At 48.4% G+C, this 15,258-nt stretch overlaps 1 protein-coding gene across 1 annotated transcript; it reads right to left on the bottom strand.

Annotated features, from left to right (window-relative positions):
* Positions 1–6,981: 6,981 nt before the first annotated feature.
* Positions 6,982–11,282, bottom strand: LOC127332066 (probable inactive receptor kinase At5g10020). Its single transcript, XM_051358315.1, has 3 exons — positions 10,206–11,282; positions 7,915–9,594; positions 6,982–7,719 (listed from the first exon to the last, which is right to left on the bottom strand). The coding sequence occupies exons 1-3, from the start codon at positions 11,128–11,130 to the stop codon at positions 7,139–7,141; spliced, it is 3,186 nt and encodes a 1,061-aa protein (XP_051214275.1). The 5' UTR covers positions 11,131–11,282; the 3' UTR covers positions 6,982–7,138.
* Between the last annotated feature and the right edge of the window lie 3,976 nt (positions 11,283–15,258).

Genomic DNA, 15,258 nt, shown 5'->3' with positions numbered 1-15,258 from the left:
AGATCGTCCAAGAGAGAGAAGTGAGGTTGGAGAAGGCAGAGGTGTCTGAGTTGAGAACAGATGCTGAAGGGAAGTGGAGAGAGCTTCTTCCCATATATGCCTGCCGGGCATGCATGATCAGTTAAAAAAACCTTTCTTTGATTCAAAAGGCATATAGGTAGCCAGACCCTTTAGGAAAGGGTAGCTCGCGTATAAATGTGGCTGCAATATAGTAGTATATGTTATTACCTTGTGCTGGATCTGCACAACCGTTTTGGACCAAAGTTAATTCACATAGGGTTGATGCATGGTGTCGACTGTAGCTTGACATGATTTAGCATGCCATATTTTAGACTTACTGTTATTGTTAGGTTGGCAGTGGCAGCAGTAACGTTTTCTTTCTCTAACTTATTATGCAGAGTACCCAGTTGGAGTAATGTGTGAAGCTCTAGCACCAAGGAAGAGTGGTGGAGGTGACCGACGGTCACATTTTCTGAACTTGACAGTGGCGCCCATGCTCATCGCTCCACACACACTTGCACTTGTCCGATCGAAGATGTTGGTTAACAAGGGTGATTTTCGTGGCCAGTTTGATTGAGACGCGACGAACTGCATTGCTGGAGCGAGTAATCAGATCTGAGGATCATAGTATGTGTTGATCGATCGGAAGGCGGTTCTGAAAAAAATCACTTGCTCTAGGAAGTAGCGGTTTCCGGTAACATGGAAGACGAGGAAGATGTCGGTTCTTTCCAGAATGTGCCTCGTAAAAAGAAAAAGTTCATGTATAAGAAGTATAGTGATTCATAAGGAGGTGGAGAGCATGTTTGTTCGATCATTGATATGATCGAGCCTGATTAAGGTGCAGATCACGGCACACATGTAAAGGTGCCTGTTGAGAATGGTACTACGCGTCGAAATCCGAATGGATTGAATGGCCATACAGATGCAAAGGGATCAATGCCTACACCTGCGTAGGCGATTGGAGTGAATGGTCGTACACCAGATAAGCCGTTTGGCAATCTGGGCGACACACTAGTGAACCTTTCTATCATTGATAATGTTAATCCAGTTGAATCAGACTCTGACATAGATATTAACTCAGTTTCTGTTAGTAATTTAGTCTGAAGCTAAGAAAGTTGCCCCAAACGAATGTCCGCTGAAAACGGAAAGGATGATGAGTTGGTTGTGCCATAATTATGGACACCGACTCGGCAATGACATTAAAAACATAAACCGGGGCATGCACATTAAAAACATAGCAATGAAAACTAAATAATTATATGTCAATCAAAAAATTGATTTCCACACAAAATAACCGTAAAGCAAGCCTCCATATTGTTTGACGCATTCGACTCCCCATAATCTTTTGCACCTACCGAGTCATCAAAAATACCACTCTCCATGTCGAATTCACCGTAATAGTCGTACACATTTTGAAATCCAACTATTTCCTGCATAAATTAATAACAATTAATCATCATTTAATGGTCATCTCATTCGTTTGCTTATGAAATAACAATTACACTCTATGTAGCTTATTTCTATTTTCCACCAACACGGCCTCAGAATTGATTCCCTCGTTATCATTGTCTCGATGTCCATCTACATATTTTGGTAACATTAGCAATGTTAAAAAATTCACGTTATGCTTTTGCTTTCAGTGACAATAATTGAGTACAATAAAGTCGCTTACATTATAATCAGCTTCGCTCACATGCTCTGAGCTATCCCCGCCATTTGACTTTGAATCAATAGACAACTCTTCACTCGGTGACATAGATTCATCTAGCCTATCACCAAGCCAAATACTAGAATCATTTGAACCGTCTCCAGGAAAGTCAATTCCAAGTTCTTTCTCTAGTTCACAAACACCAGACCTAGACTTCGCCATTTCCTACAAAAATTCCCAACTTCAGTACATCTGCAAAGAACTTCAACAAAAAAGAAAGTGATCGTATTTTTACAGAGGTCACCAATTTGATGATCATAGACTTACCTTGGAACGAAACAATTTCCCACAGCACCAGAAGAACGAAGCCACCCACCACGTTGGTCGATGCGCCGGAAGAAGAAGCCTACCTTACCACGGTGGTCAATGCGCGGGCGGAAGAAGTCCACACGCACGAGCAGCGGAAACTAACCGTGGCCGCAAGCTCAACCTGACCGTCCCACCACGTTGGTCGATGCGTCGGAGGAAGAAGCCCACGCCGGGAACAGAGGGTACCTTGGATGGAGAGGGGCGGATCTGGAGCGGCCATGATATCACTGGCAATTGCGGAGATGACCGGCGCGTGTACCACTCGTAATTAGCAGGATCACTGCGCCGTAGTGATATGCGCTGGAGGAAGAAGCCTACCCCACCATAGTGGTTGATGCGCTGGAGGAAGAAGCCCAAGCGCACGAGCAAGAGAACCTGACAGTGGCCGCACGCTCAACCTAATCGTCCCACCACGCTGGTTGATGCGCCGGAGGAAGAAGCCCATGTGCACGAGCAGGAGAACCCTAACTGTCGACCGGTGGTGCCGTCGGCAGATCCGAGTTGTTGTGTCGCGCCACCAATAGGTTTCAAAATCAGGAATGCACGACGTTGGGCGCTAGCTACACGGATGAGATCGGATCATGTGACCTCATTTTTTCTTTTCTAACACGACGTACAGATATTGTATCAATACACACGAGTATACATCGGTTGGACATGGATTTCGTCGGACCCAATGTAGAAAAAAAACCGAATATAACCCCTCAATTTCGGTTAGGGGAGCAGTGAAACAGACCTCATCTAGTGCTAGTCTCTTGCATGTCATGGCAGCTTCAGTGTAACAATTACTTGCGCCACTGCTACTGCTGGGATACCAGCGCGTGTGAAGTGCAGTGTGGAAGAGCAGCACGTGCTCGGTTAGGGCATCTTTAACGGGAGACCTAAATTGGGGCGTTCGCGCTCCGGTTGTGATCATTTGGGTGGTCGCGCGAACACGCAAGCCGCATCCGCGTGTCTGTTTGGATTGCACGTTGCGGCGACCCAAAAAAGTACCACGCGGCTCGTCTTCTTTCGGCGGCCCTATGTCATGGCAGACCTCGACGGGACAATAATGACGGGCGGGAGAACGCGCGGGAAAGTTCCCACGCGCACCAGGGTTCTCGCGCGCGAAAGGGCATTAGGGCGCGCGCTCGCGTCAAATTTTCCCGCCAAGGCCGCCGGCCATAAAAGGTGCAGCGAGGCAGCCTCGTAGAGCTCATAGTAGCCTCCGCCACCCCACTCTCCCTCTACCTTCTCCGACGCACTCTCCTCCTCCATCACCATGTTGCGCAGCCTGCAGACCTCGTGGGCGAAGCTCTTCCTCGCCGCCCGCGCTAGGTTCCCGCGGACGCCGAAGGAGGAGTGGCAGGACGGGCGATGGGTCATCACGACGAGGCGATCAGTGTTGCAGCCGAGGGGGCAGCAAAGGAGGCGGAGGACGCGGACAAGATGGAGGTGGACGGGGGTGGTTGGGACGAGGCCGCCGACGGCTGGTACGGGGTCGTGGAGGAGGCTTCAGCGTCCGGCCCTGGGAGGAACGCGGCGCGGCTCGCATTCCACCACGCCGCCGAGGAGCATCTCGCTGAGATGACGCGCAAGAGCGCGGAGCACGAGGCCACCGTCCGGGCCGGTCGCCGCTGCTTAGGCGACCTTATCGGGCGGAAGAACGAGCTCATCGCCCAGGTGACTGCCCACCGCCTCCTCTAGATGCCCTCACCCGAGCAGCGCGCCCACTAGGCGGGCGAGGACGCATTCCGCCTCGAGGCGGAGCTAGGCCGGCAGCAGCGTCAGCGTCACCACAAGGGGAACAAGGAGGCCTTGGATGCCGACCTCGCCCGCCTCAAGGCACGGGAAGCTGTGGAATGCACCGCCGCGCGTGAGATGAGTGGCAACCGCACTATCACGTCGGCAGAGGCCGAGCGTGCCCTCGCAGCGAGGACGGACATGAAGAGGGCGGACGCGAGGCCACCGGCGTCGAGTGAAATCCATGGCCGGCGTCCTGGGTAGCTAGCCTAGGCAGTAGTATTAAAGAAAAATGTAATCTAATTTATTTTTAAAGTAATATGAAATATTAGCCTATGACACGGCTTGTCTAACTTGCTAGTAGCAAGTCACTGTGCTACAGTTCTCTAACTTGCTTCTACATCCGTCAGATCAGAAGTGAAGGTCACAGATCACTCGAAACACTGAAGATGGTGTACTGTAGGGACGCAAAACAGTAGTGTCCACTGTTCATAGTGCTGTTTATTTTACTGTAGCGCATGTTCCACGCCATCAGATCTAAATCCAACGGTAGAAAATGAGCACAAGTTAGAGAAACTGTTGGCCTCTGACTTGTCTATGGCAAGTTAGAGAATCCGGAGGGAGGGAGGACAAGAGGAGGATGCGAGAGGCTAGTGCTCGGCATCCGCGGCCACACAAACCTAATCCAGATTTGGGCCGATTTTAGGTCGTCTCGGATCCGCGGCCATCCTTTTTAGAGATGCGTCCATGTGCTGAGCCATGATTTTGTCCAATTCAACCCATCCAAATGCGAGGGCACGAAATGGGTCGCCCCGCAAAATAAGTTGCCCCTTTAGAGATGCCCTTAGTGAAGCTATTGCTGCTCCCAATCACATTCATGGAATCGCCCGCCATCCGTAGCGACCGCAGGCATTCACTTCGTCCCGCTGTTTCCTATGCTGCAACTCACATCAGCACGCCATAACGCAAATCCAGCTCTAAATCATTTCACAATATATTTTTCTCAGTTGTAAGCCCATGTGCAAATAGGAAAAGAAACTCAAATGCAACTGGAATTAAGAACAGATTCAATGGTTGGGGACTTGACCAAGCTCTAACTAAATTATCTTCTAGATGGGAATTAGTAATCGTCGTAAACTCAAGGCCAGCGTTTTGAAAGATTAGGTAGAGGAGGTGTAAGAAGGGTTAAGGGCAACACGCATGGGAGCCGAGCTTGGCATCAAGTACCATCACACTAGGAACATTCGAGACTGTCGGTCAATATGAGGTTAGATAGCCTCGAGCCTCTTAGACTAGCCACAATGAAAGTATCATAGGTAGTATCGTGTATACCATGTAAGTAAAAAAAATATGTGTCACATTAATTAATAAGGAGAGAGGTGAGAGTAGTATCATAGCATGTAAAACTACAAACTTTAGCGGCAAACACATCATGTATACATATTTGCATTGAGATTCTATAAAACATTAAATATGATAGAACTATGATACTAATCATGATACTATATATTGTACTACCTCCATTTCAAGGAATAAGACGTCCTCGTTTTACGAGCTTTTTGTTTGACCAAGAATTACTTCAAATAGATAAATATTGTTTGTATTAAATTAGTATCATTAAAAAGTATTTTTCAATACGAATCCAACGATACTATATACATATAATATAATCAAGATTTTGTTGCTCAATTTTTATGGTCAAAGTTCATTTTAAAATACGCGTGTGCCTTATTCCTTGAAACGGAGGTAGTAGGTGTTATATCATAAACTAGTATCATATGTATATGATACTAGTCTATGGTACTTCCCATTGTGACTAGTCTTAGTGTTGAAATTTATGGTGGTTGAAGATTACGGAGCGCTTTGAATTTGAATAAGACCATGCTCCTTCTTTTTCATAAAATGGGTGGTTTGGTTGGTGATCCATTAAATTAAGGTCGAAGAAGAGCAATCACTCGTTCTTAAAACCAGTATTTTTAAGTTTAAGTCTAAGAGTCGAGCGGAAAAAAATGGCTAACTAATGAAATTCTTTAACTTTAATAGGAAAAATTGGATTGGAAGAAAACTTTTAGCTAAAAAAGGAAAGATCATGATATACTTTTGGTAAACGTTCTGTCTTGATTCGAGTGGAGATAACATTTCTCTTCTACATGTCTATGGAGTTTTGTAAAACCCCCGCTGGTGCAGTGGATCTCTCCCACAACTTCAGTATGTAGTGCTATGGCAGATTCAGTATAACAATCACTTGCACCACTCTGCTGGACGTGCTCCGTGGTTAATCTGTTGCCGCTCGCCATCCGCCGCGACGGCAGGCATTCACTCCGTCGTCTCGCTTCGGCGAAACAGGAACATTCAGAGAAACAAACACATGGCGACAGGACATGTGTAGCAGTAGCAGCAGCATGGGTATGCAACCAATTTCGATGCCACCAATACGGTTTCGAGTTTTTAAAAGCCTTCTAAAAGGTCGGCTTGATGAATTTTGAAATCAAGAGTGATGGGGAGGCAGTTGCAGACAAGTGCATTCCATGTGCTGACAGATTCGTCAATTGTTAAACTGCTCCAGAGAGGACCACCACCGTGGGTGGGGCAGGCAGTGCATTCTCATTTTCTGAAACAAAATCATTCATGGCCGACCCCATCACCCCATATGGCCTCAGCTCCTGCAACAAAACGACTAGGCTGGGCTGTACACTCCAGACGCTCTTCTTGTAGAACAGAAACTGGGGCCCCGTCAGCGTCGATTTCAGTGTAGTTTACATTCATCACCGGACGGCAGTTCTGGTCGAATCAGCGGCGATCACCGTAGTTTACATTCATCACCGGACGCGGTGGGACGAAGACCGGATCGGAGCACAGCGGGCTTATTGCGACGGGGAGAACATGGCGCTGCCTGTCTCTCCACAGCAAACATTGAAGCGCTGCAGCTGCAACGGATGGACCGGTACAATAACTCGTGCGCCAGTTTTGGTTGCTACAGGGGGGCACTGGGTATCAGGCACGAGCTGTAGCTACCCCAGAGCGGCATGTGCCCTGTTTTAAACAGAGCAAATTCACTCCACACAGGAAATATCAAGATCAAGATGCAGCTACAGTGCTGGGTAACATGGACAATGCTGCTGCGTGCAGTTCACAAATCATCAATCACAGGGTGGTCACAGGATCTGATTCTGCAGAACAAACTATATTGACAAGTGGACAGCAACAGGCTGGAGAAGAAAGAAAAGATGGCAGCGGCGGTATCAATCAATCAATATGGATGGACGGGGATCAAATCCTCTCTTTACACTAAGAGTTACCAATCAATCAACCAAACAAACCCTGCCTACAGGGCACGACAAAAAAAATCGACGAGAAAAATCGGGTTACATGTACACAGGGGAAGCGGGGAATTAAAACTCACGCGGTTATGGAGCACAGGTCGTCACAGACGGTCTTCATGTTAGGCCTCTCATTTACAGGAAGAATACACCTAAGCGAGATCGCGAGCAGCTCGTCCATCACCCGCGGGGACTCCTCCAGCCCAGCGATGTCCCGGTCGAAGCAGTCAGTGCCCCGCCCTTCCCGGTTGCACATCTGCACCCAGTCCGTCAGGTCGACCGCGCCCGACTGCCCCGAGATGATGTCCCCAGCGCTCTTCCGCGTCAACATCTCCAACACGACCACGCCAAACGCGTACACGTCGGCCTTGAACGATGGCATAGGCTTGGCTGCGGTAGCCAGCTCTGGGGCTCGGTACCCTAGTGCTCCTAGGTTCAGTATTTGCTCGGCGATACCACTTGAAGTCGTGAACCGATGCAAACAATAATCGACCAGCTTCGGAGAGAGGTCAGGACCGGTCAGGAATATATTTGTGGGCTTTAGGTTGCCATGAGGCAGGCCCTTCTCATGGTGTAGGAACTGGAGGCAACGAGCTAGATCAATTGCAATTTTCAACCGCTGACAAACTGACAGGCGGGAATATCTTCTAGGAGTAGACTCTGCAAACACAAGGTCATATCTTCAGTTAACACAGCAAGAAATGCTAAGTTTGCAGAAATAAATGGCTTAGCAGTAAGAACAATTCTGGAGACGACGCGGATGTGAGATAGTTCATTGTAAACAAGCAATGTAAATCAGCCTAGCAAGGAATAATTCACAAGATTGCAGCTTCAAAAGGGTCAAGAGATATTTACCGTAAAGGTATAGCGCCAAGCTATCGCCGTTGACATAGTCAGAAATGATTAATCTTTCTTGCTCCTTAGGACCCCAATAGAACGCTCTCCATGAAACTATATTCGGATGCCTGATGGTGCCGATCCTTTTTATCTCCTTAGTGAACTCCTTTTTATGCTTTACAAGACCAACACGCAGCCATTTCACTGTCAGGACATGCCCGCTTTGTAGTGCTGCCTTGTACGTTGTGCCATGACTGCTCCTTCCAAGAACCTCTGCTGGAGCACGGGACAGGTCTTCAGCTGTGAAAACTAAATTGCTGTCAAGGAATATCAGTTCTCCAACCAACCGGTCTGGTGAGTACACTTCAAAAGTCACAGGTTCCTCATGGAATCTAGAATCGGCAAAATGTGGCGATGACGGTAAAGCGGACCTTGGAGAAGATTCCCGAGCAGAGACTACGGCTGAGGTCCCAGCCACACCAGAACTTGTGGACTCAACAGCTTCCTTTGGATCAGTATAACCGTACTCGACAGCAGCCTCAGCCAATAATTCTTTCTGAGCAGACATTGATCGAGCTGCAGATGTTAAGAGGTGATCATTCGAGAAACTTGTCTTCGTTGGCATAACATTATCTTTTGGAGTCTTGAATAGATTTGGACGGCTTAATTTCCCCACTTTCAGATCTCTGATAGTAAGCTGGCCTCTAAATCCGTTTCTTCCACAAAGCTCTTGAGACCTCACTACATATATTGCCAATGCTATGAAGATCACAAGCAAGACAGCTCCAATGCAGCCAACTATGAGCGCAACTTTAACACCAGCCTTATGTCCATGACCCTGAGATGCCTGACTCTGCGCAACTCCAGGATCATTAATATTTCCAGTAGGCAGACCATCGGGGAAAATTAAGAAGTCATTTCCAGGTTTAAAGCAAGATAAGGGAAACTTTTCAACACTTTTAGGAAGAGTTCCCCGTAGATCATTGTAAGATACATTGAACATCTTCAAACCAGTCTGAGGCATATCAGGAATTCTGCCAGTGAAGTGGTTATGAGATAGATCAACATACTCCAATCCTTGAAGCTTGTTTATCTCATCTGGTATCTCCCCAGACAACTCATTCATCGCAAGACTAAGGGACTCAAGCCTTTGCAAGTTAGAAATTTCTGGTGGCAACTGACCAGATAAAGAATTACTGGACAAATCAACAATCTTAAGAGCAGGTTGAGAAGATAGCATTATTGACTCTGTTGAATGAGGGCTCTGAAATGGAATAATCCCAGAGAAGTTGTTTCCAGAAAGGTTCAACACTGTCAAAGTAGGCGATAGGATAAAAACAGGCAAAACAGGTCCCCCAAGTGCATTAAGACTGAGATCAAGGAAGGATAACTTTTGATAGGTTCCCAACACCGAAGGGACGGATCCTGATAACGAATTGTTCCTCAACTTCAGGGAAACTAAGTTCTGAAACTGGGAGACATCATTCGGGTAGCTGCCCACCAGGTTGTTTGAACTCAAGTCAATCCCCTCCACTATACCATCCCAAGAACGCAAAATAGCTAGTTCCCCGGTAAGCAGGTTGCCACTCAGATCAACTGAGGTACACTTGCCAACAGTAGATGGTAATGAACCTGTCAGCATATTTGAAGAGAGATTCAACATTTTCAAAGTCGTCGAGTTCACAACTGGCATTAATCCTGCAACATTATAAGGAATACAAGTCATTTACAGTTGTACACAAATGTCAATGATCACCTAACCAGGTTATCTGTGAATAGCTGTAACAAGTACAATAATGTTGCTACTACGACAAAAGCTACTACATCAGCTATAAGCTAGTCATGCAGGCAAGTGAACGGTTACTGATTATCTGCATGAAAATGCAAATTTCAATATGTGCGTGCCACGAAAAGCGACAATTTCTGGACAGAATGCGACAAGCAACATATACGCAAGAATAAATGTTTCGTATGCTCATCTAATCCTCCAAGCAAACGAACATTTCCAAATTCAAGATCCATTAAAGACTTGGTGCAGAATGAATTTGCCATAGAACGATGTAGGTGTGTTGCCAATGTGCCACCCATGCTCAGCACCTGATTTGGTGCTTGGGTAATAAGCACCACTCAGTGGGAGCTCATTGCCATCCACATTGTCAAGGCATCCAAAGTTCAAAAGGAAAGATCAAACCAACATTGCCACTATTTCAACTTCGGACCATTGGCTAGGACTCACAATAGCAGATCATGACAATTCAGCAATATGTGTATTCACTTGCTAGGAAAAAAAAGAAGGTATAGTAGTATACCTGAGAAGCCATTCCGACTGAGATCAACCTCAACAAGCCGCATCGAACTATGCAGTAGCGTCTCAGGCATCATCCCAAAAAGGCCATTCCCGGCCAGCTTGAAGACTGAGAGTGAGAACCAAGAATCGAGCCTCGGCACCATCCCAGCAATCCCAGTGTTGCTCAAATCAAGAACCTCCAAGTTCTTGAAAGCCCCCACGGTTTCGTTCCGGAAGAAACCGCCGCTGAGCTTGTTGTGGCTGAGATTCATGTACCTGGCGGTGTTCCCGATGCTGGTCAAGCTGTCGAGCTCCAAATCGACAGCGCCGGTGAAGAGGTTGTCGCTGAGATCAATGTACTCGGCATTGCGCAGCTCGGTGAGCAGATCGCCGGCATTCCCCCAGAAGGAGTTGCTGCGGAGGTCGACGCGGCGCAGGTTCTGGAGCTCCCGGATCCCATCGGTGGGGAATCCCGAGGAGAAGTTGTTGCAGGAGAGGTTGAGGTGGACGAGGCCGGCGAGGTCGGCGAGGCGGCCGGGGATGGGGCCGTAGAAGCGGTTGCCGGAGAGGTCGAGGTGGCGGAGCGAGGAGAGGTAGCCGATGGCGGGGGGCAGGCGGCCGGAGAAGGCGTTGCCGGCGAGGGAGAGGTTCTGCAGCGCGCGCATGCCGGCGAGCGTGGTGAGCTTGAGCTCCCCGGCGAGGCCGAGCCCGTCGAGCGTGAGGCCGACGACCGCGCCGCCGTCGCAGACCACGCCGCGCCAGCCGGCGGGGCACGCGTCCCCGCCGCCGCCGGCGTCGGGCGTGTCCGGCGGGGACCAGGATCCCAGCACGGGGCTCTGGTCCCGGTCCGAGATGCCCTTCTTGAACTCGAGCAGCGAGGACACGTCGTCGGCGGCGGCGCCGCCGCCGAAAAGAAGCAGAAAGACGAGAACTTGGAGCACGGCCATGGATGCGGGCTGAGGAGGCGAGCTGGAGCTAGGGTTAGGGTTGGGAGGAGAAGCAGGAGGCGGCGCTGGCGGCCATTGGAGAGCCTGTGTGTGAGAGAGGGGAGGGGGTGAGATGTGTTCTGAGAAAGGCCAAATCTTTGGAAATGGGAAGGGATGGATGGTAATAATAACGGCGAGAGAGAGAGGGAGGTGTCCAGTACAGACTGGAAAGATACAGCAAGTGGTTGTCTAGTGTTAGGGGTGGTGTTTAACCTTAGCTGTGACTTGGTGTTTACTTCTCTGTCACTGTGCAAACTAGTAGTATAATCCTTACTTATGGATATGGATCAGGGAGTGCTATATATACTTGGTGCTTTAGCAGCTAGGTACCAAATTGTAAGCCTATTATTGGATATATATAATGGTAATGGTTGGGGTGATAAAAGATTACATGCATTTTTGGGGGATGAATAGTAGTTGGTATGTGCTGGCTTTGTGGTTTTGTTTGAGAGAAAAAAAATGCCATTTAAGTATTAGCAGACAAAGTGCATCACATGATGTGAAACAAATGCTAGGAATGTGGAAAGCGCTTGGAAACAAACTTGGATATAAGTGAATGGTACCAAATCACATGTCACACTCATCACAGGCCAAACCCCCCATTTAACAAAATAGAAAGTAGAAGAGATCTTGGTGCTAATCTATTCAAGAAAGAAATCAGATCCATATGGCAGTGTTAGAGAAAACAGCAAGCAAAGTTGTGAATAATCAGTGAGGCAAAATAATACTACTAATACTGTTCCAAAACAAGATGGCAAAAGAGAGAGAGAGAGAGAGAGAGGGAGGAGATATAAAGAATGTGCCAAATGATGTGTGCAGACACCGGGTACTGGTAGGAAAGCAAGAGCCCCCACATGCCCCTAGGCGGCTTTGACCCCTTTCCCTCCAGCTCAGTTGAGCTGCCATGCCTTGCTCTCTTTCCCCTCCTTCCCTTCCCAAGCTTTCTTCACACCACTCAACAACACAAGTGGCCAGATGAAAAAAATATCCAAACAACACCAGCAACAAACAGTGTATAAGCTTGCATTTTCCTTACTCACAATCAAAAGCAACATGAGATGCTGCTAATTATCACTAGTAATGGGAGTGCAGGAGTATTTATTTCAGTAGCTCACGGTTTTAGAAAGACACAGACCTCAGATTCAGGAGCCTGTCCACATGTCCAATTATAGATTTTGTGTACCAGGTAGATCGGGGAGATTTTTCTTTAGCTCCATGCACATTTGAAGGCTTAAGAGATCAGACTGACAGTTTACAATTACACCAACAGCTTCTACTGCTTTGCTGCCCCCCTGGCTATACCAGAATGTAAGGAAAACCCAGCGATTTCAGAAGATGTCCGAGCTGCTCTTTTCCTTGCGTTTCTGGTTCCTTAGCAAACCTTTGAAATTTTTTCCTTAAAACATGTTTCTAAGTTTTCATGACGGCAAAAAGGAAATAAAGATTTCCCGAATCCAGAATGCTTGCTGTTAGGAGGAAATGGGCTCTGAAAATGACCTGGTGCGGAGCACTAATCGGTCTGGGAGAGTGACTGGCTTTGGGGTTTGGAGTTTCTTTTTTTTTTGAAACACAGTACAATCAAAGACGCTCATACATACGCGCACACACTCACCCCTATGAACGCACACACGCACACCCTACCCCTATGAGCACCTCCAAGAGACTGCGTTGAAGAATTGATCCGGCGGGTCTTGAGATTGACGAAGTCACCACAGGCGCCTCGCTGTCGACGGGAACGTCGCCTCCCACTGAAGAATATTCCGCCTTTATGAGACACCAAAGTGTCAAATCTGAGATTTGAACTCTGGTGGGCTGGGGGTGCCACTGCCCTCCTAACCATCCAACCACAGGTTGGTTCTCGGGGTTTGGAGTTTCTCTTGCCATCAAGATAGGGGTTGTCAATGACAAAGACAGTAGTGCCAAGAAAGATATTAGCGGGACTCGATGGAAAAGAGCACATGAAGCTTAATCAGCGCTAGGTCAGGGGATATGGTTTCAGTTTCGTAGAGAGGGCCCCGGCATGATTGGAGCTGCACAAGTCAAATATTCCACCTATTTTCTTCCTCTAAATTCGACGCACATTGTGCATCTGATTGAGAGAGAGAGAGAGAGGCTGGTCCTGAGCTGCAACTAAAAATCCTGCAAGGAATTTTGCGTAACTGTTAGTGCAAGAACAAAGCTTAAGTTCACAGTCAGCATCCAGACATGTGTTGTGGCAGCCAGCTGTCCGTGATTTAAACTAGTTAGTTATGCACCGCACCGTATGTGGAAACGCGAAAAGAGTGACAATTTCTCGATTACATACACATTATGATTCTCTTGTGTGTGATTCCCAGGAATGGATTAGGAAGTTTCGCTGCTTGATTAGGTAACAGACTAATTGCCATCAGTGCAATGTACTAATGGTAATCAGTTGGGCTTGGAACATGCCTGGCTGGTACCGCTGATTTATGTGGGGAATTAAGTAGTAATATTCGCACCGAAGAATCAAGGGCACCGACTTGGGAGATTAGTTGAAGGTACCAACCCGATGAATGAGCTGTTACCAAACCAAACCGTGTAAAACATCGACATACACACCGTGTGAGACATCAACAAAATCAGTCTGTTCTAACCTGTATCGCCCAATAATATTCGCAACAAACAATGGGAGGTATGGTTTAGCCTTAGCGAATGATGAAAAAGTTCAATCCTGACATACACCTCTTACACAACAAACAGAAAGTGTGTAATTTTATAACCTGAATCTCCCAATATGTATGCTTGCCACAAAGTAACAGTGGTATGGTTAGAGCATCTCCAGCCGCGTCCCCCAAAGCGTTCCCCAAAACAATTTGGGGCGCGCCGGACCAAAAAACCATTCCAGCCGCGTCCCCCAAACCCGAATTTTGTCCGGCGCGTCCCGATACGGTGTCCGGCGCCCCGAGCCCGTCCCCGTCCCACAGGGGACGCTCCGGGCACGCCGGACACAACGAAAAGCGGGGCGGGGAGTGGCGGGGCCGACCGTCAGCGGCACAATTAATTTTAACCTAACCGTCGCCTACCTCGCGACGGAAGTTATTCGCGCGCAGTGACACACGGCGGCATCTTTGCCTTAATGGCGACGGAGGGGCAGGCGAGACGTCTCGTCGGTGCTGCGCAGCCTCCACGCGTAGCCGGCGTTCGCACGCCACCGCCCGTTCCCGCGCGATCTTCCCGCCTCTTCTCGCCTGTTCCCGCGCTTTCTTCCCGACGCCGGCGTCTATAAAAGGTCTCTCGGCTCAATGGTAGCCACCACAACCGCCGGCAACAAACACAGCTCTCGTCGCTCCGCCGCCATCTCCTCCACCACCAGTGGCAATGGCGAACCGCCCCGGCGCTGGCCACTTCCCGCCGTCTCCTCCACTTGCAGTCCTTCGAGTCGGAGAAGAAGCTCCAGGACGACGCCCGTGCCCGCGAAGAGGCGCAGATTCATCGCGCCGTCGAGCTCTCCCTCCAGGCGGCGCAGCAGGGGAGGGCGGAGGAGGACGCGCGGTTGGAGCGGCGGCGTCTGGCCACCGCCCAACGCAAGGAGATGAGGCGCGCGCAGGTGGAGCTGCGGCGTAGGGGAGGCGACGACGGGGCGGGGCCGTCGAACGCACCGCCGGACGGTCAGTAGTCTAGGTTTAGATGAAATCTAACCGTTTTCATTCAAATTTTGTAATATATAATCAAAATTGAATGAAAATCTTTATTTTCGTGCACCAATATTCATTTAGGGGAGGCGTTTGGGGGACGCGGCTGGGGAGCGACGTCCCCCAAACGCGGCACGAACAAAACACGTCCCCCAAACGCTCGATCCGGCGCGGTTTGGGAGACGCGACTGGAGATGCTCTTAGCCTACAAAAAATAGCTCATTTAACTATACCAAACTTTTTCATACGGGCTTAATTAATCCTTATTCATTGAGATATTCATAGTTAGAGGGTCTTTTTTCTCTCTTTTTTGGGCTTATTGCCTTCTAGCTAGTCTCTTCTTGCTAATCTCTAGCAACAACCTTTTGTACTTTACAAACGTTGAAAATTAATAAAAATGCACAGTGGGGATCCCACTAATCAACCTCAAAATCTA

Source organism: Lolium perenne, chromosome 2 (assembly GCF_019359855.2).
Source record: "Lolium perenne isolate Kyuss_39 chromosome 2, Kyuss_2.0, whole genome shotgun sequence".
Classification (NCBI taxonomy): Eukaryota; Viridiplantae; Streptophyta; class Magnoliopsida; order Poales; family Poaceae; genus Lolium; species Lolium perenne.
Note: the sequence above shows the minus strand (reverse complement) of the source record. Positions and strands in the feature narration are given on the sequence as shown.

Excerpts from the sequence above, each read along its gene's own strand:
- LOC127332066 (XM_051358315.1), bottom strand. The coding sequence starts at position 11,130 with ATGGCCGTGCTCCAAGTTCTCGTCTTTCTGCTTCTTTTCGGCGGCGGC. Across the intron at positions 9,595-10,205 it reads CAGTCGGAATGGCTTCTCAG|GATTAATGCCAGTTGTGAAC; the intron begins GTATACTACTAT and ends ATAATGTTGCAG. Across the intron at positions 7,720-7,914 it reads CTTGGCGCTATACCTTTACG|AGTCTACTCCTAGAAGATAT; the intron begins GTAAATATCTCT and ends TTGTGTTTGCAG.